Below are 26,910 nucleotides of genomic sequence, written 5' to 3' on the forward strand. Positions count from 1 at the left end.
GATTAGTTTTTTGTCGTGATTGTGTATACAAATCTCGTCAGTGTCCTTTAAATTTCCATGGCAAGGGGAAGGAAATGAGTTGTTTTTAAATATATATATATACAATTCTCGTGTTTCGTGATGATTTTAGATACACTTGAAAAGAAGATCACCGACATGGTTCCACAGCGTAACCAGCTTGTCTTTGTCATTGCGATCTTAATGCTCTGTGTGAGATCTGTCGAAAATATTGAGTCATGTCAGAAAATGACGATCAAAAACTGTGCTTCAAATTTTCATGAAATTTTCCAGGCCCTGGAGGAAAGGAACTCAGATCAGCTGTTTCAAAATTGTGTGGAAGTGCAGGTATTTAATGAATGCATAACAATTTTTTGCGGGACAAATTTTCCCTATTGTAATGTATTTTATCTATTTAATCCTATTTATGTCCCAACGCAGTATTCAGACAATTCATTGCCATGAAAACCTTTAGATTTACATGAATTTATCATTAAATCACTTAATCGAGCTAGCATTGATAATTTCTCAGTAAAATATCCTAGGTCTGACGCACCTCTTTTACTCACAATAAAAGTTCGAGGACCTAGTTTATAAGACAAGATTATGAGGAAGGTTAAGGAGGAAAGTTTCAAATGTTAAAGCGTACGTTTAAACTTGTTTCGATGTAGAAAGCTGTTGACTGCCTGTCTGTTCCCCGCTGTTCTGGAGACCTCCTTACTTCGTACCGTTCACTCTTGATTATGACAGCGACTTTGATAAAACAGAGCAACTTGTGTCCAAGCCTGAACTACGCTGAGTTAAAACGATACATGACAGGTTAAGTATTGCTCATCGTTTTAGTTGAGTTGTTTGAGACCTGAGTAAGGGGAGGACGCCTGAAAACACCGGGCATGATTGGTTAGTGCACTTAACACCAGGGGGTCATTGTGTTGTGTTCTTAGGCAAGTCATGATGTCACTCGCATAGTGCCACTCTCTACCCATACCTTTCGGGATATGAATGGGTCTTGCGTGACTGTCACGGAAACCTGACAGGGTGTTGAGATCAAGGGCGTAGCTAGGGGGATCCTGGAGGGTCCTGGGGTGTCATGAGGGGGCCTTTTTAGTCACATTAAGTAACACGGCTTAGGGTTCAATATACACGATTTAACAATCTGGTGTGTGCCTTCTGTTTGACAGTGACCCCACGCTTTTAGAAAGCTTGGCTTCTTCGGCTGGGGATGGACTTGGTCGATAGGAGTCGAGTATTACTTATTAACCTATTTTTTTTGTGAGCCACCACAAATGAAATTCAATTCCTTAATCAACATTTTACAGAATCATCGGGTGACAGCCAAGAAAATGCGGAAAAAGTGGAAGTCAAAGTACACTTTAAGTCAAACAGAAGTTTAGAAGAAAATTAACGAGAGAAACAAACGTTTCTGTCTCCTATTTTTCAAAACACATTTTGCTCAGTGCTAAACTGAATCAATAATTTAGAGAAAAATTTCGTTTGGCGGTACGTTGATCTAGACTAAAACATTCTCTTTCACTGACCCTCTAAATCACTTGTCTTTGAATTAATTTACAGGTAATCCAATAATCTGTCATGGCAAGAACCCATGGCTCGATGAATGTGAACGGCAATGTATGTGTAACGATGGCGAACTTTTATTCTGTCATCGGATTAGAAAGGAATTCACAGCTATGACCCTACAGGAGCGAAAAAGATTTGTTGGTGCTATCAAAACTGCTGCAACAAACCCTATTTATGAAGATGATTACAGAAGAATCAGCAAAGTGCATGCCCGGATGCCTACCAAACTCCTCCATCACATGCCTCAGATCTTTCTACCGTGGCACAGGTGGTATTTGCTGGAGTTTGAAAACATCCTTCGTCAGGTTGATTGCAGAGTTACAATTCCCTATTGGGACTGGAGTAAGGACGAGAAACACTGGGCCCGAGGAACGGAGACACACGATGTTTGGAATCCGGGTCCTCACGGTTTGGGGGGTGACGGAACTTTGTCTGATAATTGCGTTAGAGACGGACCTTTTAAGAAAGACGCTTTCTTTATACCTGAAGATACTGGAAAAAATTGTTTACAAAGACGTTTTAACATGTCATGCTTCCTTCCAGGGAAAGACGTGATTAAAAAGATATCAAAGGATGAAAATTTTCTTGCGTTTGAAAAGTTTGTTCGGGAAAAACTTCACCCTACTTTTCACGACTGTGTTGGCGGTCATATGTTAAAACAGCACTCGGCTTCGTTCTCTCCGGAGTTTTGGATTCATCACAGCTTCATAGATAAAGTCTGGGCGGATTGGCAGATTAACGGAACTGGTCACACGTTCGAGTATTTCATAAACATCACCTTTGAGATGCCTTTGAGTGGACGGTTTCCATGGGAGCTGTTAGATAATCATAACTTACCGGGTGGAGTTAAAATCAACTATAAAAATCCAGGAGATTCCGCACTTGATTCAAGGCTGCAAAACTTTGTTTAAAAGTCACACAGCTTTATGGTTGTGTCTGACTGATGTGATAAGTTCCAAGCTCACCATGAAGAAAACTGAGAGAAAAATATTTTTTTGCTTGTTATCAGCTCATGGACTGATACTTATACAAAACACTTGTTTCTAAATGTTTCCACAAACAATGAAAATGAGTCCTCGCCAAAGTTCTTTCATTTTTAGTCCAGTACGTTTACATTTCGTATATTTCATAAACCCAAGTTATCATTTATAGTTATAAATTTATTTTATCCGTTAACTGCAAAGGAGGGATAAGTCCTTTCATCCACATTCTTGGCGCAAGATAATCTTTGACAGATTAAATACTTTAAGTTGACAGTTTTCTGCTTTATGCTATAAAAAAAACCTCTCTTACAAAAGCACGTAAACTTGTTAACGTGTTTTTTGTTTTTTACATACCCTTAAATCAACTTGGACAGATCATAGTGATCGTTAAAAATTAAATGGATCTAATTTTTTACCTTCTCAAGAAATTGTCGGCGAGCGAGTAAATAATTTTTCCACCCTCTCATCCTGTACAATTTTACATCAGTTCTTCGCGGCGGCATGTACTGATAAAAGTCAGTAACACTACAATCCTTGGATTCTGATTAGTAACCAAAATGAGAAGGGGGTCTACTCGGCCGGGTGGACTGTCCAAAACAAATTGTCCTCCTACGTTGGAAGATTGAAGATCGAATCACAGCTTTTATTCCAAAGACGTTTCTAAATCCATTATTTCTATACCAGTGGTAATTGGGTGCTGAGTCAAGCAGGAGTTCGCCTCTTGATTAAACCATATGCACATAAAATAAAAATGAAAATAAACATCAAGCTTCTGTTGTCTAAAAATAATCATATATGTTTCTTAGGGTAGTAAAGGTGAAAGACGAACAGCCACATCACTCACTAGTGTGTGTGATCCAATTTTGGAATTCAACCGCCATCGTAACCATAGTATGAAAGTAGAGCTATTAGGGCTAACACAGCTGTCGCACTCTGCTAACTGGATAGCTTGCTTGTCACCCGGGTTCGCATTATGTTGCTTAAAAATATCATTTGTCTTCTTATCATGATGATTTTGGAAGGTGCAAGGACAGCAGGGTCTACAGAAAGATGAAACGATATCTATAGTAATAGTAATCAAAGTTCAATGTCTTTACGTGGGGCATGGTTACCCATATTGCCCGAGCCAGAGGCTCATGTATGAAACACAAGACAACAACCCACCCATCCCACCCCAGGGGAGGACATCCATCACACAGTAATCTCGTGAGTGGCAAATTAACGTCTCCTACCCCTAACCCTGTAGGAGACGGGACCTCTATTTATTTTTTCCAATGCGTCCATTTATTCGTCCCTATCATTCCTTTGAAACTGTTAGGACACATGCTATAACATGATTATTTAGGAAGGCGAAAGGACAGCAGGGTCCATAGAAAGAGGATACGATATCTATCTTTCCTTTGAAAAACAAGACGCGTGTTGTTGTAATGTGTCTCTTCCTAGATAATGCAGTAAAAGTCTCCGGATATAAATTATAGATTATGATTCCTGAAAACCAATTAGGAGAAATGATAAAGTGTTCAGTTTACGCTGGATTATGTTAAGTGAAAGTTTGCCATCCTACTGATTTCTAGTTCAGTCTTAACAATAACGTTTCCGAGTCTCTAGCAGTAATTCAACTTTTGATTTAGTTTGAATTGAATATATTCTTTTGTAAATAGCCAAAAGACAAATTTCTGGCTTTCGCATGCATGTTATTCTTAAGTGACATGTGCTGTTCGAGGCGCCAAGTTGGTACATTGCCTGTACCTGTAGAGCTAGAAGTTCTTATATCAAAGAGCTTTTGAAAACAAAAATAAAAAGATCCCACAAGTCGACTTTGGGGAGAATGATTAACATTTGCAGCTGCCTCATCGTGATTTGCTGAGGTTGGTAATTGCCTGCAGTTTTTTGTTTTTTGTTTTTTGTTTTTTGTTTGCTCATTGATCGGAAATTAAATTACATAACCTCCTTAACCATTTTCATTCTAACACCAGTGTGCATATTCCCGATACTGTTCTCTGTACATTTCTTAAGGTACTGACAAGGAGAATATGTTTAACCAATCAGGAGCTTCTATGGTTGGTGATCATTTGGTTTATCCATATGACCTTATTGTGTGATTCAGGGCTGATATTGTAAGGGGGGGGGGGGGAATTACGGATAGATGTTACGGACAAAGGAGATAAAAGAAACCAATTTTGCCATTGCGCGTCGTTAGCCAGTTTTGACAACGGCCTTTCCGTTATCTACTAGACATTAACACCTTTTCTACAATCCACCGTCTTTGCTCAACAATCATGTTTGGTATAGTAAATGTTCTTCTTCTGCTGTTCACACTATTGGGCAGAACTGTTCTATCATCGTCACAACAAATAGAAAATTGCGCTGCTATGGTTATTCAGGAGTGTTCAGATCATTCCCAAAGGTTCTTTATAGCTGTAGAAAGTAGAAACCAGAGTCTTCGTGACAAGGATTGTAAATGTCTTCAAGTAAGTCATTAATGCGGCTTTTTAAACCTCTTCTCAGTCCTTGCCTGGAGAACTCTTTTACCGAAGAGAACATCACCCGGTCAGTCTTTTCCGACCCATTCATCTTTATCGAGCGAGATCGAAACTCAACGATTTCTGTCGCTCTGAATCAGAGTGAACCATTGTTATTAAATTCGGTTTGGACATTATTTTCCAAAATTCAACGATTGTTACTGAGATCAGCCGTCATCATTATAAAAAATTAATGTTCTTATTTTCAGTCTTCCTTGAACTAGCTTGGTGCTTATGTTCCCGTGTCGATATTGAGTTCTTTTTACGTTTCACAGGCCACAATTGATTGCCTTTCTGTTCCTCGTTGCCTTGGAAACCTATTATCAACATTTCGTCGCTATGTTCTGATGACAGCTTTGAGTCTTTCTGAAACGTTTCTCCATCTAGAAATCACAGCACTGCGAGGCTATGTGACAGGTGCACACACTACATGAGAGTCCCTTCAATATGTTAACATGGCTCTAAATGTAATTTTTTTAAAAAATGAAAATCAATGACTTCGAATTTGTGTTTATGCTCCTAAATTTCAATTGGTCAAATTCTCGGTCAGCAGGTCAATCAGTCAGTCACTCAGTCAGTCAATCAGTCTGTCGGTGGGTCAGTTAGTCAAACAACCAATCAGTCAGTCGGTTAGTCAGTCCGTGGGTGGGTAAGTTAGTCATTTAGTCATTTAGTTAGTCGGTCGGTCAGTCCGTCAGTAGGTCAGTTCAATACATGATCAGTCAGTCAGTAGGTAAGTCAATCAGTAAATGACAGTCAGTCAGACATTCATATATAACAGCTTTATTGTAATCGTAATCGTAATTCACATTATATTGCATTACATTACATTACAATTGGGTTATAGAGGGAGGAACTTAATTCCCATATTAAATATACCCCAGTATAGTTAGTATATTCAGGTTGTCAGACAGTTGGTAGATCATTTCTTAGGAGTATCAATCAATTAATGAATCAGTCTGTAAGTCAGCTAATAAGTAAGAACATATTCCATCTCCATTCAATCACTGGTTGGTATACGTCTGTATCAGTTTATCCAGCAGTTAGTCAATGATAACGTCAGTCAGTGGGTGTCTAGATAGATATACAAGAAATCTTAAATAACGTAACGATATACAATGTAATTTTCCAACCTACATTTCTAAAAGAATAATTGCTCCCTTTAACATGCTTATCTCAGCAATTATCGAGTACATTATAGCTTCCATATCTGAATCAAAGCCATTCTAAAGCCACTAGTACTCCAGAGTCAAAAGTCTAAGCTCAGCCAGGCGGGAAGAATGGCCTAGCCTTTCCAAATTAAAAAGCCGTTCTTAACATGTAATTGATGTGAGATATTAAGTCTGGAATTTGAGTTTTTGCTTCCTATTAATTTCAGTTTTCAAAGACGTTAAGGTAATAATATCTGCCACGGAACCGATATAAACTATGCATTACTTTCTGTAAATTTCTGCTTTTCTTGCTGCAAAAAACAACATTTCTTCAGTCCTAATGGACTACATGCTAATAAAATCATCTTAAGAGATAAACTTACCCTGATGAAAACTATCAGCTGGATCTGATGGTTACATTTGTGGTGACCGTCGCCATTTAAGTCCTGAAATTTGTCCTGCGAGAATTACCAGTAGGAACAGAACAGAAATCAAACAAGTAGAAAGTCGTGACATTTCGAAGTCTTGAACTATTTTGGAAAAGTCGCTTTTGTTTGTTCACGTTGGAGTCTGGAATTATTCAAGAGATCTCTATAAATCATAGAGAAACTAACTCACCCGTCTGTCGTTTCTATTTTGGTACAACAAGGAGGGTATTCGTTTCAGGCTTTTACGAGTCTCAGATGATTGAGAACAGCATTCTAAGTTGAAAAGCACGTTAGCAATTTCAATATCAACAAACCGTGACAGAAGTTTATACAACTTTACAACAAGCTTTACATTTCCTTGGCCTTTGACCCACTTTCATCGTAGAAGGTAAATTTTAAAAATTGCTCGGTACAGTCACGAGAAAATTTGGGGAAAAAGTAAAAAATACAACGAAATATCAAGCTGCAGAGTAACTTCAACTTTGTACGCGTATCATTTTACCTGTTTGAATGCAACAAGGATTCAAGACTGCAATTGGACATCTGCATCTCCATTTCGTTGCATGCTCACGTTTGCCAGCTAGATTAGTGATCGTTTCTCCTTAAATGTTCTAAAACGAAAAATTCGTTCTTCTATCTTCGGTAAACTTCTGCATCGGGATTTGTCTCTGTGAAGTAGTCTTTTGAAGTTCTGAAACATGCCTTATGCTCTATTACATACTTAATTGCAATGTGTAGGCTGATAACCGCTTTGAAGTTTTTCTTCCTGCACTAAGAGAGAAAAGTTATAATTACTTATTTGGGGCAATGCACAAGAAAATCGTTTAACCCAAATTCAGCTCGATGGTTGTCAAATGAACATAGATTATGTTATACGGTATAGGAAATTGCGATTACAGAAAGACGAAATAGTACTATTAACCTTCTTCCCGGCTGATCAGAATAATTTTTACAATTAAAAGTGTCAGTGGTCTCTATAATGTAGCCAAGCTACGCCTACAAATGAGTCGTCCACACAGATAGCAAAGTTGAACCTCCTAGTAGTTAGAGGAGATGATGGTATTCATGCTTCGTAATTTGTACTAGAATGTTGCGGACTGAAAACTTATTTTTGCTATGATATGTATATTTAGTAAGTGAATAGTACCCCTAATTACAGCAATTCCCGCCTCGAAAGATAAGAAAGCGTGACCAGTTTTGATTCATGTCTACTGAGCACGCAGATATAGAGAATCTAACCCACCAGACGTGTCTGATTCATAAACTGTTAAGACAAGAAGACCCCAGTTCGAAATACTTCAATCTTAGGCCCTTTCATATACCTATAGGAAAACCTTTCCCTGATCCTTCGCGCACTTCAAGCCATAAATATCTTGAAACCTAAGTCTCTTGAAGCCTGGCACATTCGGCGCGCAGAAGTCTCCCGCACGGCCAACAATCCTCGCCTCCCAAGTGGCCGCCGAATCGTGCTCATCTCGGGTTTTTAGCAGCTATTCCTTGGGTTGTCACGCAACGATTACGAGAAGCGGCTGCTAACATTGTCAGGGCAAATTTCACTAGCTTACGTACTTTCTGTAACAAAAAGGTCAATTTCCTGAGAAAATTTGATTAGTAGTGTTATTCATTCAAAATTCAAGCGCATGTTTTATCGAAATATTTTGGGCGCCCATTGCCCTCCAAAGGGCGCGTTCCGGAGTTCGAATTCTTTGATTCATCGGAAATAGAACGATTGCAAATATAGCGTCTTCTACTTTCGCCTCATATAGGAGGCAGTAGCCACAAAAATTGATCTTTTTAGCTGTCACAGTATTGATTCGCACCTACGAAAGGCTAACGTCCGAAACGTCAGCTTCCGACTCTTTTAAAGGTGGCCCATTCACATCATCAACTCGGTTAAAAAAACCTAGTTATCTTAAAGCGGCGATTTTGTCTGTAAGAAGACAGTGGTCCTTTAAAATATTCCTCAGGATTTTTCATTTTCCCCATTAGATGTAAAAGTGATGTAAAAGTAAAATTTTGGTAAGATTGTATAGGGCAAAAACGGTTGTAAAACTAAAAATCGAAATGTAGTCTTGCAGTGCTTTGTGTGTATTTGTACCTAACGGTCGACTTTTAATCATGTCCGGTCATATTATTTTGTTTGTTTCCTTTTACAATTACATATAAAAGTTATCGTCAGTAGTGTTTCGGCTTTTTCATCTCTCTTAGAGGGGGGTGAATAGGGGTATGCAAATCCGCCGATCCGCCACGATTTGATAACCAAATCCGTCAAACCGTTAAAAAATATTGTTAAATCCGAATCCGTTCGCTACTTGTCTCGTGAAAAGGTGGGAAACGCACCTTGAGCTGTTGTGTGTTAGCTAGGCAATGGCCTTCCCATCGAGCGAATCGCAATCGGTGGGGTACAGTTTCATGGATAAGGGGGCGTACACAGCAGACGTCCCAGTGCGTTACTATTTCCCTGAATGCGTGACATGGAGAGAGAGTCTCGTCCGTGACATAAAAATACACATACTCAGAAAACAACGCATTTCTGACGATTGTTCAGATCCACGATCCGAACTTCCTCACAAGCAAAATCCAAAATCCGAACCTAAAAAGTCGACCAAATCGCGAACCCTTGTAATTTCAGGATCCGCAAATCCGTTAAAATTTTACTCTAAATCCGAAATCCCGGCAAAGTAATTCTCAGAATTCGCCGATCCGTTAGCCTATTCACCCCCCTCTTCTTAGTCTTTTCCAAATCGATATCGACCAGCCAGACGTGATATCTGTTACTGCGCATTCTAAAGCGCTTATCCGATATCATGGTAACCTTCAGCACCACAAACTCTAGTTACGTCACCAGTTCGTTTAATTAGGTTGTTTGTTGCTGTAGATCAGATCTTAGTTTAAATGATATCTGGAATTAATTACAATAAAACAATCAGACTACTTTACGACCCATGTAACTTAGTCATGTTCTAAATCGGCTTCCCTGTTGCTGAAGGTCAAAGAAGTCAAAAAAAAAAAAACATTAGTCACGCAGCAAGGGCATTGCTTAACAAAGAAAATGTGGAAGAGTTCCACACATTTCATGTGGTTGTGAAATCTATTTTACACGTTTTAGCTAAATTCAGATACTCCATCGCGCTCGGTCGTTGAACGTCTACTTGAAATATTTAACCAACGAAATCCAGTGGGGAAGTACAAGAAACGATATCTTCGTTTTCGAAAAACGGATCGAGTTTACGCCTCAAGATCGAACGTGACAGAGAGACAGGTTCCAGTCTGGCTTTCCTGTCCAGTTGGAGCTTTTTTCAAAAATAGTTTGGCACATGCTTAGTCTTCTTGAAAGTATTTTTGTTTCTATTTATTTGTTTTTTTTGTTTTGTTTACTAAGCTGTGTTATGGAAGTGCGGGTAATAAGAGGCTCCCTAGAAAAAGCGGCGTAGATGTGAAAATTAGGACATTTTCATGAAGAACAGCGCTTGAACCGTGACTTTAATTGATGAAGATGCTATCGTTGACTGGTTTTGTAGATTAGAAACTTGGTGATCAGGTGATATTTGTTGTTCTTTCAAATTCTTTTTCAACGACTTCCCTAAATCAACCTCAGCGCAACGTTAACAAAGACTGTTTGGTAAAAAAAGCTACAGCCTTCCACGTGACGCAAACCTCAGTTTTCCCGCCACAGCTTTTGCTACATTCTCTCCCTCAGCTACAAGCCTTGCTAAGAAGGAATACAAGTACAGGGATCGCTTTCTGGCTATAAAATCAGGCAAGCCACAGTTTGTTGATATCGAAGTTACTAACGTTATGAAAACGTGTTTTTAAACATAGAACTCTGTTCCCATCCATCTGAGACACGTAAATGCTTGAAACGAAGACTCTCCTTGTTCAGTACCAAAATAGAAACGACAGACGGAAGTTAGTTACTTTATAAAATAGAGCGATCTCCCCAATAATTCCAGACTTCAACTTGAACAACTTAAAGCGACTTTTCCGAAATAGTTCAAGACTTCAAAATGTCACGACTTTCTACTTGTTTGATTTCTGTGCTGTGCCTACTGGTAATTCTCACAGGACAAATTTCAGGACTTTTGTGGCGACCGCCACCACAAACTTATCCATCAGATCCAGCTGATAGTTTTTATCAGGGTAAGTTCTGCAGTTGATTTATCAGAAGATAGTCCACCGGACTGAAGAAATTGTGTTTGGGGTAAGGGAACCAGAAATTTACGAAAGTAATGTATAGTTTATATCGGTTCCGTGGCAAATATTATTGCTTCGATGTCTTTGAAAACTGAAATTGACAGGATGCAAAAACCCAGATGATGGACGGAAGATTTTGTTGAAGGATGAAATACATTTCAGCCTACAAAGCTAAAATTTACTAAATGCACGAGTCTTTACGAACTCCTTTAATTCCCATGTTTGTTTATTATCAAGTAGACCTCGTGGCCCGGGTCAATTCCAGACCTAATATCTTGAATCAATTACATGTTAAGAACGGCTACTGCATTACCTATGCTTGGTTCAGATTGCTCTTTAATTAGAAATGTAGGTTGGAAAATTGCATTTGGTAAAGTAATGCAAAGAGGAAAGAGAAATTAGTAGCAGGTACAGTTGTATTTATGTCAGTGGGCTTCCCTAAAGATGTGTTCTTTGTACGTGTCAATTCCAGTTATAGAGTTGAATACTTCCAAACTGAATTCTTGTTTAACCTTAATTTCAGCTTTTCAAGCTGTCCCTTCAACCAGTGTGACTGCCCATAAATTCATGGCGAGTTTTTTAGGCATCAGCTACTCGAGGATTACTAAGAGAAGCAATTCGAAGGAGGATATCGTTGCCGTTATCGACGGCTCAGGATCAATCGGCCGGTGCGAATTTGATGAAGGGAAAATGGCACTTGTAAACGTGATGGGGAAAATGAATGATCCCATGTTTGACACCAAATATGCAGCTGTTACGTATTCTTCTTCCGCCAAAGTAAACTTCAAGTTCTCGCCGCGTAGTACAGCGGCCAGCAAAATTAAAAAAATTGTCTACCCAGGAGGGTCGAGCAACACTGAGGCGGGGCTTGCAGAAGCCAAGAAGTTGCTGTTTGAGGACCCTTTGTCAGGTACAATGTTAGTTAACAGTCGGGAGGCAATTAATGCAATGTACGACGTGCATATCTCAGTTCCCTAACTTTCTCTTCTGCGAAGACTCTAAAAACCACTTCCACGAGTGGGCTTATCGTTTAATGAATGGTACTTATATCATAGTCTTTGCTTCCGTTCTGATAAATTGGACTCTTACACACCGACGAAAAAATCTCAATTATCCCGGACCTTTTTACCTTTAAAATTTTCTCTGAGTCAACAAAGAAAGGATGATAGGGGCGATGTTCTTCGAGCTTGTTTTTGATGATCGATGTCGTCAAAGTGGTCAGCAAATTCAAACATAGGAAATTCCGTTTCCTTCGCCTTTTTTTGTGAAGCTAAACAAAATCAAAGCAGTAGAATACTCCAATTCAGTCAACGTTTTAAATTTAGCTTTTTTGTGCGCATGACTGGCGCATGAATATTTTACGTGAATGAAACCCACCGAAATAACTCATGAGAATGACCCGATGAAAGGGTTGTCATATATCCCCTCCACAGCGTGGAGGTTTCCTCTTCTTTCACTTCTGAAACAAACTTTACAATTTCCGATCACCATAAGCTTCTGACCCCATGTACTGTAGCCACCAACATTCGCTCTGATCTCTTAAGATTTGACTGTAATCACTGTATCCTGATTAGACTACCTCGGGAGAAGCTTGAAATACAGAGCATACATGTTCCTGATTAAAACTATAAGAAAATTCTTGAACGTGATTAACTATCACTGAGCCTGATTTGGGCATTAGTGGGACAGTGTAAGTGTCGGATAGTATACGCTTCATGCTTGTGTAAGTGGACAGAACGCGTCGTGCGCGCGCACCGTTGTCGCTAATCTCGCCGAGTTAATTGCTACTTTTTACGACACGTTTAACCGATGGATTGTTGGGTTTCTAAAATATTGCCATGGTTTTGATTAATAAGTAACAGGACTTTGTGGCGTCCAATTCTGCCTTCAATCATACTTGCAGTTATCAAAGGAGACTCCAGCTTCGATGGCATTTGTCCGACTCTGTTAATCACTTGTATGATTAATAATGGTAATTGAACTGAGTGGAGTGTAATTTGGGCTGAAATCATACGCGTGGTTTCAAAATTAAACGAGCGCGCAGCGCGAGTTCGATCTGAAACCACAAGTATGATTTCTGACCAAAATTGCACGACACAAGGTTCAATTACCACTTTATTAAATCCATTTTTAAATTCCTGAAATACAGGACTTGGTCAATTTAAATATTTTACTGATGCAGTACTGAGCCGGTTTTTATAAAAAAAGCGAAACCGGAAACGCTTTTATATCTTATTTTGTATGCAAAACAGAAAACCTTTGACGTCATGTGTCAAAAACTCAGTCAAGCGTAAAATGTGTGATTTAGAGCAAAAAATGGTGCGATTTGTAAATAAATCGCAACAATTAGAGCCAATCAGATTACAGGGACCACCAGTCATTTCAAAATGGATGTAATAAAAGACCGAATTGACTCCACTCGGACCTATTACCATTACTAAATCTTTAAATTCTTCTATCAATCCCAGGTCCTCGTCATGGTTCTAAAAAGGTAGTTCTCCTTATCACTGACGGTCAGTCAAATAACAAGAACTCAACCATATCCATGGCTCAGAAACTCAAGAGCAAAGGGGCAACGATTTATGTGGTTGCTGTGGGAGATCACATATACGGAATAGACGAAATGGTCAAAGTAGCTAGCGATCCATATCAACATATTCTTCGAGTGGAAACTCTGCGTAAATTTTATGAAGTCACTAGGCTGATTTTAAAGAAGGGCTTTCCTAAGCAACCTCTCGGTCCCTATAATCCACCGTGCAGCTACGGAAAGTGAGGTGGAGTTTATGGACGACCTTCCCTCAAAGTTTCCCAGGCTTCCGTGTTTTTTATTTTAAAAGTTATTCGTTGAATAAGAATGTCGTGATTGATTTATGCTCTAAATTTCTTTTATCGCGTAAAATTGTTTGGACGGCGCGCAATGCATTTTGCACAATGCATACTGAGCCCTAAAAAGTTTGAACATGGTAAAATTTATTGTACTTTTTAAGTAGGTTAGAGAAAATATTTTTTCGGATTATTTGCAAGGGTCCAGAGCTCTACGAAATTAAACTGTGTATCATTGCTGAATAGATTAACCTAAATTAAACTTTGACGTTAGCGTTACTAATTAAGTTGTATGCAAGCAGTCTATTGAATAACACAAAACTACCACATTGAAGAAATTAAGAGGAAATAAAGATGGCCACCCATCCTTTCAGAGGCTCCGTATGTTTCAGAAAGCGCGCTATGACTACAATCTTCCATTCTCGATGTCATTACTCGTTTTTTCCTTTTTAAAAACGTTCATTTGAACCCCAAACTTCGAATTTGTCGCAGCACCCCGGGTCAGTTTGCGGGAAAAATTTAATCTATGGTTTTCTTACCTGATAATGATCTGAACTGTAAGCGAAGGGCTAGTGTCGTACGTGTCTCACCCCTCTTGCTAGCCTCTCTGCTCTCTAGGAAAACGTGGCCCAACTTGCGTCAATTCTGTGACCAGTCCACTATTTTTCGCTGAGCATCTATCTTTTTTATCGACAGGGAAAGAAACGTTGCGAGAAGCTGCAAATAAATCAGAGAAAAATATATTTTATGACATTGCTAGACCAAGTCATAATTACTTAACAGCTTCAATTTAAAAAAATTTGTTTGTAAGAAAGTGTTAGAAAAAGGCCTTGCAAGATCTGAGAAACGATGTGCTGGGGTAAGTCTCTTTTCTCAGATTTATCAACATAAGTGCGCAAGGGTTAAACATCAGCATACATAAGATTATTAGACCATGCGTTCTTATTTTGCCTGTTTTTGAACTCTGAATAACTTAAAAAGCAGCGGTTGGAGACGATACCTCTATGATAAATAAAATAAAATAATCACTTGGCGGCAATTTACCGGATTGTTCAAAGTTTGGCCTTTTTGGAGCCCAAGACATGGTCAATGAATTTCACCTTTAACGCGTGATCAGAGTGGACCTTACTCAGACAGGATTTCTCGGTATCAAAATTTTGACCCAAATTGCATCTCATCTTCTTTGCGTTAACGTAAATTGAAGGCGATGAAACAGATCTTGACGCAACGTGATTCTTTCTATTTCTATCATTGTTTTCCTCCCGTAAAGGTCGCCGCTGTCATGCAAAGAAGATTGTTTTTCTTGTCACAGGTGGTCTGTTACAACCACAGCAAAGAAGAACTCATGCCAGAGCACTCAAAGACAGTGAGGCGGAGATTTTCGAGAACGGTATACGACATTTCGATTACAGAAAGACGAAATGGTGCTATTAGCCTCCTTCCCAGCTGATCAGCATAATTTTTACAATTAAAAGTGTCAGTGGTCTCTATAATGTAGCCAAGCTACGTCCGACAAATGAGTCGTCCACACAGATGGCAAAGTTGAACCTCCTAGTAGTTAGAGGAGATGATGGTATTCATGCTCCGTAATTTGTGCTGGAATTTTGCGGACTGAAAACTTATTTTTGGTATGATATGTATACTTAGTAAGTGAATAGTACCCCTCATTACAACAATTCCCGCCTCAAAAGATAAGAAAGCGTGACCAGTTTTGATTCATGTCTACTGAGCACGCGGATATAAAGAATCTAACCCACCAGACGTGTCTGATTGATAAACTGTTAAGACAAGAAGACTCCAGTTCGAAATACTTCAATCTCAGGCCCTTTCAGATACCTATAGGAAAACCTTTCCCTGATCCTTCGCGCACTTCAAGCCATGAAATATCTTAAAACCTAAGTCTCTTGAAGCCTGGCACATTCGGCGCGCAGAAGTCTCCCGCACGGCCAACAATCCTTGCCTCCCAAGTGGCCGCCGAACCGTGCTCATCTCGGGTTTTTAGCAGCTATTCTTTGGGTTGTCACACAACGATTACGAGAAGCGGCTGCTAACATTGTCAGGGCAAATTTCACTAGCTTATGTACTTTCTGCAAGAAAAAGGACAGTTTGTCTGAGAAATTTTCATTAGTAGTGTTATTCATTCAAAATTCAAATTTGGGCGCCCATTGCCCTCCAAAGGACGCGTTCCGGAGTTCGAATTCTTTGATTATAGAACGACTGCAAATATAGCGTCTTCTACTTTCGCCTCCTATAGGAGGCACTAGCCACAAAAATTTATCTTTTTAACTGTCACAGTATTGATTCGCACCGACGAAGGGCTAACGCACGAAACGTCAGCTTCCGACTCTTTTAAAGGTGGCGCATTCACATCATCAACTCAGTTAATAAAACCTAGTTATCTTAAAGCAGCGACTTTGTCTGTTAGAAGACAGTGGTCCTTTAAAATATCCCTCTCACGATTTTTCATTTTTCCCATTAGATGGAAAAGTGACGTTGATTAGATTTTGGTAAGAATGTATGGGGCAAAAACGGTTGTAAAACTAGTAAAAATTAAAATGTAGTCTTGCAGTGCTTTATTTTTATTTGTACCTAACGGTCGAATTTTAATCATGTCTCGTCATATTGTTTTGTTTCTTTGCTTTTATAATTACATATAAAAGTTATCGTCAGTAGTATTTCGGCTCTTTCATCTCTCTTAGTCTTCTCCAAATCGATATCGACCAGACGTGATATCTGTTACTGCGCATTCTAAAGCGTTTATCCGATATCATGGTAACCTTCAGCACCATAAACCCTAGTTACGTCACCAGTGCGTTGAATTAGGTTGTTTGTTGCTGTAGATCAGATCTTAGTTTAAATGATATCTGGATCTAATTACAATAAAACAATCAGACTACTTTACGACCCATGTATCTTAGTCATGTTCTAAATCGGCTCCCTGTTGCCGAAGGTCAAAGAAGTTAAAAAAAAAAAACATTAGTCACGCAGCAAGGGCATTGCTTAACAAAGAAAATGTGGAAGAGTTCCACACATTTCATGTGGTTGTGAAATATCTTTTACGCGTTTTAGCTAAATTCATACTCCATCGCGCTCGGTCGTTGAACGTCTACTTAAAATATTTAAGCAACGAAATCCAGAGGGGAAGTACAAGAAAGGATGTCTTCGTTTTCGAAAATCGGTTCGAGTTTGCGCCTCAAGATCGAACGTGACAGAGAGACAGGTTCCAGTCTGGCTTTCCTGTCTAGTTGGAGATTTTTTCAAAAATAGTTTGGCACATGCTTAGTCTTCTTGAAAGTATTTTTGTTCCTATTTATTTATATTTTTTGTTTACTAAGCTGTGTTATGGAAGTGTGGGTAATGGGAGGCTCCCTAGAAAAAGTGGCGTAGCTGTGAAATTTAGGACATTTTCATGAAGAACAGCGCTTGAATCGTGACTTTAATTGATGAAGATGCTATCGTTGACTGGTTTTGTAGATTAGAAACTTGGTGATCAGGTGATATTTGTTGTTCTTTCAAATTCTTTTTCAACGACTTCCCTAAATCAACGCCAGCGCAACGTTAATAAAGACTGTTTGGTAAAAAAAGCTACAGCCTTCCACGTGACGCAAACCTCAGCTTTCCCGCCACAGCTTTTGCTACATTCTCTCCCTCAGCTACACGCCTTGCTAAGAAGGAATACACGTACAGGGATTGCTTTCTTCCTATAAAATCAGCCAAGCCACAGTTTGTTGATTTCGAAATTTCTAACGTTATATAAACGTGTTTTTAAACATAGAATGCTGTTCCCATCTATCTAAGACACGTAAACGCTTGAAACGAAGACTCTCCTTGTTCAGTACCAAAATAGAAACGACAGACGGAAGTTAGTTACTTTATAAAATAGAGCGATCTCCCCAATAATTCCAGACTTCAACTTGAACAACTTAAAGCGACTTTTCCGAAATAGTTCAAGACTTCAAAATGTCACGACTTTCTACTTGTTTGATTTCTGTGCTGTGCCTACTGGTAATTCTCACAGGACAAATTTCAGGACTTTTGTGGCGACCGCCACCACAAACTTACCCATCAGATCCAGCTGATAGTTTTTATCAGGGTGAGTTCTGCAGTTGATTTATCAGAAGATAGTCCATCGGACTGAAGAATTTTGTTTGGGGCAAGGGAACCAGAAATGTACGAAAGTAATGTATAGTTAATGTCAGTTCCGTGACAAATATTATTGCTTCGATGTCTTTGAAAACTGAAATTGACAGGATGCAAAAACCCAGATGATGGACGGAAGATTTTGTTGAAGGATGAAATACACTTCAGCCTACAAAGCTAAAATTTACTAAATGCACGAGTCTTTACGAACTCCTTCAATTCCCATATTTGTTTATTATCAAGTAGACCTCGTGGCCCGGGTCAACTGATTCCAGACGTAATATCTTGAATCAATTACATGTTAAGAACGGCTACTGCTTTACTTATGCTTGGTTGAGATTGCTCTTTAATTAGAAATGTAGGTTGGAAAATTACATTTGGTAAAGTAATGCAAAGAGGAAAGAGAAATTAGTAACATGTTCAGTAGTATTTATGTCAGTGGGCTTCCCTAAAGATGTGTTCTTTGTACGTGTCAGTTCCAGATATAGAGTTGAATACTTCCAAACTGAATTCTTTTTTAAACTTAATTTCAGCTTTTCAAACTGTCCCTTCAACCAGTGTGACTGCCGATAAATTCATGGCGAGTTTCTTAGGCATCGGCTACTCGAGGATTACTAAGAGAAGCAATTCGAATGAGGATGTCGTTGCCGTTATCGACGGCTCAGGATCAATCGGCCGGTGCGAATTTGATAAAGGGAAAAGGGCACTTGTAAACGTGATGGGGAAAGGGAATGATCGCATGTTTGACACCAAATATGCAGCTGTTACGTATTCTTATTCCGCCAAAGTGAACTTCAAGTTCTCGCCGCGTAGTACAGCGGCCAGCAAAATTAAAAACATTGTCTACCCAGGAGGGTCGACCAACACTGAGGCTGGACTTGCAGAAGCCAAAAAGCTGCTGTTTGAGGACCCTTTGTCAGGTACAATGTTAGTTAACAGTCGGGAGGCAATTAATGCAATGTGCGACGTGTATATCTCAGTTCCCTAACTTTCTCTTCTGCGAAGACTCTAAAAACCACTTCGCGGAGTAGGCTCATCGTAGTTTAATGAATGGTACTTATCTCATAGTGGTCAAGAAATTCAAACATAGGAAATTCCGTTTCCTTCGCCTTTTTGGTGAAGCTTAACAAAATCAAAGCAGTAGAGTACTCCAATTCAGTGAACGTTTTAAATTTGGCTTTTTTGTGCGCATGACTGGCACATGAATATTTTACGTGAATGGAACCTACCGAAATAACTCATGAGAATGACCCGATGAAAGGGTTGTCATATATCCCCACCACAGCGTAGAGATTTACCCTTCTTTCCCTTCTAAAGCAAACTTTACAATTTCCGATCACCATAAGCTTCTGACCCCATGTACTGTAGCCACCAACATTCGCTCTGATCTCTTACGATTTGACTGTTATCACTGTATCCTGATTAGACTACCTCGAAAGAAGCTTGAAATACAGAGCATACATGTTCCTGATTAAAACTATAAGAAAATTCTTGAACGTGATTAACTATCACTGAGCCTGATTTGGGCATTAGTGGGACAGTGTAAGTGTTATGCCTATAATTGGATAGTATACGCTTCATGCTTGTGTAAGTGGACAGAACGCGTCGTGTGCGCGCGCCGTTGTCGCTAATCTCGCCGTGTTTGATTGCTACTTTTTACGACACGTTTAACCGATGGATTGTTGGGTTTCTAAAATATTGCCATGGTTTTGATTAATAAGTAACAGGACTTTGTGGCGTCCAATTCTGCCTTCAATCATACTTGCAGTTATCACTGTATCCTGATTAGACTACCTCGAAAGAAGCTTGAAATACAGAGCATACATGTTCCTGATTAAAACTATAAGAAAATTCTTGAACGTGATTAACTATCACTGAGCTTGATTTGGGCATTAGTGGGACAGTGTAAGTGTTATGCCTATAATTGGATAGTATACGCTTCATGCTTGTGTAAGTGGACAGAACGCGTCGTGTGCGCGCGCCGTTGTCGCTAGTCTCGCCGAGTTAATTGCTACTTTTTACGACACGTTTAACCGATGGATTGTTGGGTTTCTAAAATATTGCCATGGTTTTGATTAATAAGTAACAGGACTTTGTGGCGTCCAATTCTGCCTTCAATCATACTTGCAGTTATCAAACCAAACTCCAGTTTCGCATTTGTCCGACTCTGTTAATCACTTTCATGATTAATAATGGTAGTTGAACTGAGTGGAGTGCAATTTGGGCTGAAGTCATACGCGTGGTTTCAAAATTAAACGAGCGCGCAGCGCGAGTTCGATTTGAAACCACAAGTATGATTTCTGACCAAAATTGCACGACACAAGGTTCAATTACCACTTTATTAAATCCATTTCTAAATCACTCAAATACAGAACTTGGTCAATTCAAATATTTTACTGATGCAGTACTGAGGCGGTTTTTAAATAAAAAGCGAAACCGGAAACGCTTTTATATCTTATTTTGTATGCAAAGCAGAAAAACTTTGACGTCATGTGTCAAAAACTCAGTCAAGCGTAAAATGTGCCATTTAGAGAAAAAAATGGTGCGATTTGTAAATAAATCGCAACAATTAGAGCCAATCAGATAACAGGGACCACCAGTGATTTCAAAATGGATTTAATAAAAGACCGAATTGACTCCACTCGGCCCTATTACCATTACTAAATCTTTAAATTCTTCTATCAATCCTAGGTCGTCGTCATGGTTCTAAAAAGGTAGTTCTCCTTATCACTGACGGTCAGTCAAATAACAAGAACTCAACCATATCCATGGCTCAGAAACTCAAGAGCAAAGGGGCAACGATATATGTGGTTGCTGTGGGAGATCACATATACGGAATAGACGAAATGGTCAAGGTAGCTAGCGACCCAGATCAACATATTTTTCGATTTAAAACTGTGGGTCAATTTTATGAAGTCACTAGGCTGATTTTAAAGAAGGGCTTTCCTAAGCAACCTCTCGGTCCCTGTAATCCACCGTGCAGCTACGGAAAGTGAGGTGGAGTTTATGGACGACCTTCCCTCAAAGTTCCCCAGGCTTCCGTGTTTTTTATTTTAAAAGTTATTCGTTGAATAAGAATGTCGTGATTGATTTATGCCTTGAAATTTTTTTATCTCGTAAAATTGTTTGGACGGCGCGCAATGCATTTTGCACAATGCATACTGAGCCCTAAAAAGTTTGAACATGGTAAAATTTATTGTACTTTTTAAGTAGGTTAGAGAAAATATTTTTTCGGATTATTTGTAAGAGTCCAGAGCTCTACGAAATTAAACTGTGTATCAAACTGAAATTAAACTGTGTATCATTGCTGAATGGATTAACCTAAATTAAACTTGGACGTTAGCGTTACTAATTAAGTTGTATGCAAACAGTCTATTGAATAACACAAAACTACCACATTGTAGAAATTAAGAGGAAATAAAGATGGCCACCCATCCTTTCAGAGGCTCCGTATGTTTCAGAAAGCGCGCTATGACTACAATCTTCCATTCTCGATGTCATTCCTCGTTTTTTCCCTTTTAAAAGCGTTCATTTGAACCCCAAACTTCGAATTTGTCGCAGCACCCCGGGTCAGTTTGCGGGAAAAATATAATCTATGGTTTTCTTACCTGATAATGATCTGAACTGTAAGCGAAGGGCTAGTGTCGTACGTGTCTCACCCCTCTTGCTAGTCTCTCTGCTCTCTAGGAAAACGTGGCCCAACTTGCGTCAATTCTGTGACGAGTCCACTGTTTGTCGCTGAGCATCCATTTTTTTTTTATCGACAGGGAAAGGAACATTGCGAGAAGCTGCAAATAAATCATAGAAAAATATATTTTATAACATTGCTCGACCAAGTCATCATTGCTTTGCCAAAGAACAGCTTAAATTAAAAAGATTTTGATTGTAAGAAAGTTTTAGATAAAGGCCTTGCAAGATCTGAGAAACGATGTGCTGGGGTAAGTCTCTTTTCTCAGATTTATCAACATAAGTGCACAAGGGTTAAACATCAGCATACATAAGATTAACAGACCATGCGTTCTTATTTTGCCTGTTTTTGAACTCTGAATAACTTCAAAAGTAGCGGTTGGAGACGATACCGCTATGATAAATAAAATAAAATAATCACTTGGTGGCAATTTACCGGATTGTTCAAAGTTTGGCCTTTTTGGAGCGCAAGACATGGTCAATGAATTCCAGCTTTAGCGCGTGATCAGAGTGGACCTTACTCAGACAGGATTTCTCGTTGTCAAAATTTTGACCCAAATTGCATCTCATCGTCTTTGCGTTACCGTAAATTGAAGGCGATGAAACAGGTCTCGACGCAACGTGATTCTTTCTATTTCTATTACTGTTTTCCTTTTGTAAAGGTCACCGCTGTCATGCAAAGAAGATTGTTTTCCTTGTCACAGGTGGTCTGTTACAACCACAGCAAAGAAGAACTCATGCCAGAGCACTCAAAGACAGTGAGGCGGAGATTTTCGAGAACGGTATACGACATTTCGATTACAGAAAGACGAAATGGTGCTATTAGCCTCCTTCCCAGCTGATCAGCATAATTTTTACAATTAAAAATGTCAGTGGTCCCTCTAATGTAGCCAAGCTACGTCCGACAAATGAGTCGTCCGCACAGATGGCAAAGTTGAACCTCCTTGTAGTTAGAGGAGATGATGGTATTCATGCTTCGTAATTTGTACTGAAATGTTACTGCGGACTGAAAACTTATTTTTGCTATGATATGTATCTTTAGTAAGTGAATAGTACCCCTAATTACAACAATTCCCGCCTCAAAAGATAAGAAAGCGTGACCAGTTTTGATTCATGTCTACTGAGCACGCGGATATAAAAAATCTAACCCACCTGACGTGTCTGATTGATAAACTGTTAAGACAAGAAGACCCCAGTTCGAAATACTTCAATCTTAGGCCCTTTCATATACCTATAGGAAAACCTTTCCCTGATCCTTCGCGCACTTCAAGCCATGAAATATCTTGAAACCTAAGTCTCTTGAAGCCTGGCACATTCGGCGCCCAGAAGTCTCCCGCACGGCCAACAATCTTCGCCTCCCAAGTGGCCGCCGAATCGTGCTCATCTCGGTTTTATAGCAGCTATTCTTTGGGTTGTCACGCAACGATTACGAGAAGCGGCTGCTAACATTGTCAGGGCAAATTTCACTAGCTTACGTACTTTCTGTAACAAAAAGGTCAGTTTGTCTGAGAAAATTTCATTAGTAGTGTTATTCATTCAAAATTCAAGCGAAATATTTAGCGAAATATTTTGGGCGCCAATTGCCCTCCAAAGGGCGCGTTCCGGAGTTCGAATTATTTGATTCATCGGAAATAGAACGACTGCAAAAATAGCGTCTTCTACTTTCGCCTCCTATAGGAGGCACTAGCCACAAAAATTGATCTTTTTAGCTGTCACAGTATTGATTCGCACCGACGAAGGGCTAACGCCCGAAACGTCAGCTTCTGACTCTTTTACAGGTGGCCCATTCACATCATCAACTCAGTTAGTAAAACCTAGTTATCTTAAAGCAGCGATTTTGTCTCTTAGAAGACAGTGATCCTCTAGAATATTCCTCTCAGGATTGTTCATTTTTCCCATTAGATGTAAAAGCGACGTTGATTAGATTTTGGTAAGATTGTATGGGGCAAAAACGGTTGTAAAACTAGTAAAAATTAAAATGTAGTCTTGCAGTGCTTTGTGTGTATTTGTACCTAACGGTCGACTTTTAATCATGTCCCGTCATATTATTTTTTTTGTTTGCTTTCATAATTACATATAAAAGTTATCGTCAGTATTATTTCGGCTTTTTTATCTCTTTTAGAGGGGGGGGGGGGGGGTGAATAGGGGTATGCAAATCCGCCGCTCTGCTGCGATTTGATAACCAAATCCGTCAATCCGTTAAAAAATATTGTTAAATCCGAATCCGTTCGCTACTTGTCTCGTAAAAAGGTGGAAAACGCACCTTGAGCTGTTGTGTGTTAGCTAGGCAATGGCCTTCCCATGGAGCGAATCGCAATTGGTGGGGTACAGTGTCATGGATAGGGGCGCGAACACAGCAGACGTCCCAGTGCGTTACTATTTCCCTAACGCGTGACATGCAGAGAGTCTAGTCCGTGACATAAAAATACACATACTCAGAAAACAACGCATTTCTGACGATCGTTCAGATCCACGATCCGAACTTCCTCACAAACAAAATCCAAAATCCGAACCTAAAAAATCGACGAAATCGCGAACCGTTGCAACTTCTGGATCCGCAAATCCGTTAAAATTTTGCTCGAAATCCGAAATCCGGGCAAAATAATTCTCGGAATCCGCCGATCCGTTAGCCTATTCACCCCCCTCCTCTTAGTCTTCTCCAAATCGATATCGACCAGACGTGATATCTGTTACTGCGCATTCTAAAGCGCTTATCCGAGATCATGGTAACCTTCATTACCACAAACCCTAGTTACGTCACCAGTGTGTTGAATTAGGTTGTTTGTTGCTGTAGATCAGATCTTAGTTTAAACGATATCTGGATCTAATTACAATAAAACAATCAGACTACTTTACGACCCATGTATCTTAGTCATTTTCTAAATCGGCTTCCCTGTTGCTGAAGGTCAAAGAAGTTAAAAAAAAAAACATTAGTCACGCAGCAAGGGCATTGCTTAACAAAGAAAATATGGAAGAGTTCCACACATTTCATGTGGTTGTGAAATCTATTTTACACGTTTTAGCTAAATTCAGATACTCCATCGCGCTCGGTCGTTGAAGTTCTACTTAACATATTTAAGCAACGAAATCCAGTGGGGAAGTACAAGAGAGGATATCTTCGTTTTTGAAAAACGGATCGAGTTTGCGCCTCAAGATCGAACGTGACAGAGAGACAGGTTCCAGTCTGGCTTTCCTGTCTAGTTGAGCTTTTTTCAAAAATAGTTTGGCACATGCTTAGTTTTCTTGAAAGTATTTTCGTTTCTATTTATTTATTTTTTTTGTTTACTAAGCTGTGTTATGGAAGTGTGGGTAATGGGAGGCTCCCTGGAAAAAGCGGCGTAGCTGTGAAAATTAGGACTTTTGATAAAGAACAGCGCTTGAACCGTAACTTTAATTGATGAAGATGCTATCGTTGACTGGTTTTGTAGATTAGAAACTTGGTGATCAGGTGATATTTGTTGTTCTTTCAAATTCTTTTTCAACGACTTCCCTAAATCAACGTCAGCGCATCGTTAATAAAGACTGTTTGGTAAAAAAAGCTACAGCCTCCCACGTGACGCAAACCTCAGCTTTCCCGCCACAGCCTTTGCTACATTCTCTCCCTCAGCTACACGCCTTGCTCAAAAGGAATACACGTACAGGGATTGCTTTCTGCCTATAAAATCAGCCAAGCCGTCATAACCAGCTAAGTCTTCAAAGAACAAAGATCTCTTCAAACAATTGAGGGTAATCTCTTCGCCAAAAACCATTCCATCAATGGCTGCGTTGTTTTACCGATTGACGATGATCGTCATCCTTGCCTTTCTAACTTGGCAGGAACCCATTTTGGTTCAGACCAGCTCTAAAACGTTATCAACGGTATTATCATTGTAAGTATAAAGGCGCTTAGGTCAATTGATTTAATCGCCAAGTCTAACTCATAGTCAAATTGGGAACTTCGCGTTCATAGATGCCCGTATTTCAGTATCAATCAATCAATCATATCCTTTATTTAAACACGATGAGGTTTAAAGCTGGGGGCTTGTGGGGTCGTGGGAATATGATTACAATAACAATAAGAATAGTGTCCCTTAAAATCACTCTACAAAATATACAGTAAGAATAATAAAAATGATTTACATTATTTATCTACAAGTAAATTGACTACAGGGTTTAAAACATAAAAATAGTTAAGTTAAAAGCATTTAAAATCTTGGTAGTGCCTGGGTAGTGACTGGACTGACTGTGCGCTAAAAACGAGATCCTTAAAATAAGAGTTCTTCTTCACTTTGCGATAAAAAACTGAAACCTGGTCTGCGAAATGTTTCGAGACAGCGTTCCAGAGTATAGCGCCTCTATAGCTAATGGAGTTTTTAAGAAACTGCGAGTTAAAATGCGTCACAATTATATTATTACTCCTTCGAAAATCTTATGTGGTGCATGGTTTGTTTGTTAGTATGACAGAGCCGTAGGTGCTTCACCTATAAACAAGCTATGGAGTAGTTTAATTAATCGAAGTTTATAATAGAGGGTTAAAGTATTCCAGTTCGAATGTCGGTAAACTTCCTCAGTAAGCATATCTCGGGGCAAGTTGTATATAATTCTAGCCGCCCTACGGTGAAGTACTTCTAGTAAATGTAGAAGCTCTGCATTAGGGCAGCCGCCCCAGACGACTAGTCCGTAATGTAATGTAATGTAATCTTAATTTAAACACTATATACCTTAAACACTACTTAAACACTAGATACCTTGGAGCTAGCCCGTGCAGACATCTAAACATCATGGTGGCTTTGTGGATTTCCTGCTGGCGTGCAAGATTTTTCCACCCTAAAAACTCGAGTAGATCAGTTGCATCAGCATCATAGTTAGAGAATGTCAACACACGGGCTGCTCTATTCTGCAATTTCTGCAGTTTGTCTCGTAGCGTTTTTCCACAGCTACCCCAAACAATGTCACAGTAATCAAAGTGAGGTTTTACTAAAGCTTGGTAAATGAGATGTAAGGTTGATGCTGGTATCGGGTGCCTAATTTGCTTTAGGGTCCCGATACCAGAGGCGATCTTTTTCGTTAGTTTTGCGATGTGACTATGCCAATCGAGTTTATCGTCTATTATTACACCAAGCGATTTTGTAGTTGTAACCTGGCTTTCTTGAGTATTCATCACGAGCCACAAGTAAACGGAAGTTCAATATTCGAAAAGGCTGGTTGCTATGGAGTGACGTCATAAACCGGCTAAGTGTCTATTATCGCCTTGACAGCTTGTTTTTGTAATCGCTCACAGTAATCTGAGTAATTCCTTGATTTTGTACTATATCTCTACTCCTGCTGGGCACGATGAAGCCTGTTCTTTTTTAGGGGCTGGATCGGCCTATCGACATTTCGAGATTGGATTTCATATTATATGCGTAGGCAAAAGCGGGAAAGTTTA

At 39.4% G+C, this 26,910-nt stretch overlaps 3 protein-coding genes and 1 long non-coding RNA gene across 7 annotated transcripts; 3 read left to right on the forward strand and 1 right to left on the reverse strand.

The window, feature by feature from the left end:
• On the forward strand, positions 1-2,486 carry LOC148741684 (uncharacterized). The gene is made up of 3 exons (XM_088744012.1): positions 1-345; positions 669-816; positions 1,570-2,486. Exons 1-3 carry the CDS (start codon positions 121-123, stop codon positions 2,484-2,486), a joined length of 1,290 nt encoding a protein of 429 aa, XP_088600138.1. The 5' UTR covers positions 1-120.
• LOC148741685 (uncharacterized) lies at positions 1,628-26,599 on the reverse strand. 3 transcript variants are annotated; one of them, XR_015994964.1, is made up of 8 exons: positions 26,231-26,599; positions 21,425-21,604; positions 15,434-15,763; positions 14,216-14,393; positions 3,403-3,598; positions 2,975-3,278; positions 2,413-2,551; positions 1,628-2,067 (listed from the first exon to the last, which is right to left on the reverse strand). It is a non-coding gene; the product is annotated as an uncharacterized LOC148741685 (long non-coding RNA). The 3 variants fall into 3 exon arrangements; XR_015994971.1 differs by lacking the exon at positions 3,403-3,598; XR_015994962.1 differs by having other exon boundaries at positions 2,975-3,598.
• LOC148741686 (von Willebrand factor A domain-containing protein 2-like) lies at positions 4,713-14,051 on the forward strand. Of its 2 annotated transcripts, XM_088744009.1 has the most exons (4): positions 4,713-5,029; positions 5,356-5,497; positions 11,377-11,763; positions 13,322-14,051. In XM_088744009.1, exons 1-4 carry the CDS (start codon positions 4,838-4,840, stop codon positions 13,624-13,626), a joined length of 1,026 nt encoding a protein of 341 aa, XP_088600135.1. In that variant the 5' UTR covers positions 4,713-4,837; the 3' UTR covers positions 13,627-14,051. The 2 variants fall into 2 exon arrangements, with proteins under 2 accessions (XP_088600135.1, XP_088600137.1); XM_088744011.1 differs by lacking the exons at positions 4,713-5,029; positions 5,356-5,497 and adding an exon at positions 10,591-10,799.
• Positions 17,637-21,250, forward strand: LOC148741687 (von Willebrand factor A domain-containing protein 2-like). Its single transcript, XM_088733310.1, has 3 exons — positions 17,637-17,769; positions 18,350-18,736; positions 20,508-21,250. Exons 1-3 carry the CDS (start codon positions 17,637-17,639, stop codon positions 20,810-20,812), a joined length of 825 nt encoding a protein of 274 aa, XP_088589436.1. The 3' UTR covers positions 20,813-21,250.
• Positions 26,600-26,910: the final 311 nt, after the last annotated feature.

The sequence above is a fragment of the Stylophora pistillata genome, chromosome 1, assembly GCF_964205215.1.
Source record: "Stylophora pistillata chromosome 1, jaStyPist1.2, whole genome shotgun sequence".
In the NCBI taxonomy this organism is placed as follows: domain Eukaryota; kingdom Metazoa; phylum Cnidaria; class Anthozoa; order Scleractinia; family Pocilloporidae; genus Stylophora; species Stylophora pistillata.

Coding starts and splice junctions, on each gene's coding strand:
- LOC148741687 (XM_088733310.1), top strand. CDS start 17,637: ATGTCACGACTTTCTACTTGTTTGATTTCTGTGCTGTGCCTACTGGTA. Junction 17,770..18,349: donor AGCTGATAGTTTTTATCAGG/GTGAGTTCTGCA, acceptor ACTTAATTTCAG/CTTTTCAAACTGTCCCTTCA. Junction 18,737..20,507: donor GTTTGAGGACCCTTTGTCAG/GTACAATGTTAG, acceptor TATCAATCCTAG/GTCGTCGTCATGGTTCTAAA.
- LOC148741686 (XM_088744009.1), top strand. CDS start 4,838: ATGTTTGGTATAGTAAATGTTCTTCTTCTGCTGTTCACACTATTGGGC. Junction 5,030..5,355: donor AGGATTGTAAATGTCTTCAA/GTAAGTCATTAA, acceptor TACGTTTCACAG/GCCACAATTGATTGCCTTTC. Junction 5,498..11,376: donor ACTGCGAGGCTATGTGACAG/GTGCACACACTA, acceptor CCTTAATTTCAG/CTTTTCAAGCTGTCCCTTCA.
- LOC148741684 (XM_088744012.1), top strand. CDS start 121: ATGATTTTAGATACACTTGAAAAGAAGATCACCGACATGGTTCCACAG. Junction 346..668: donor AAAATTGTGTGGAAGTGCAG/GTATTTAATGAA, acceptor GTTTCGATGTAG/AAAGCTGTTGACTGCCTGTC. Junction 817..1,569: donor GTTAAAACGATACATGACAG/GTTAAGTATTGC, acceptor ATTAATTTACAG/GTAATCCAATAATCTGTCAT.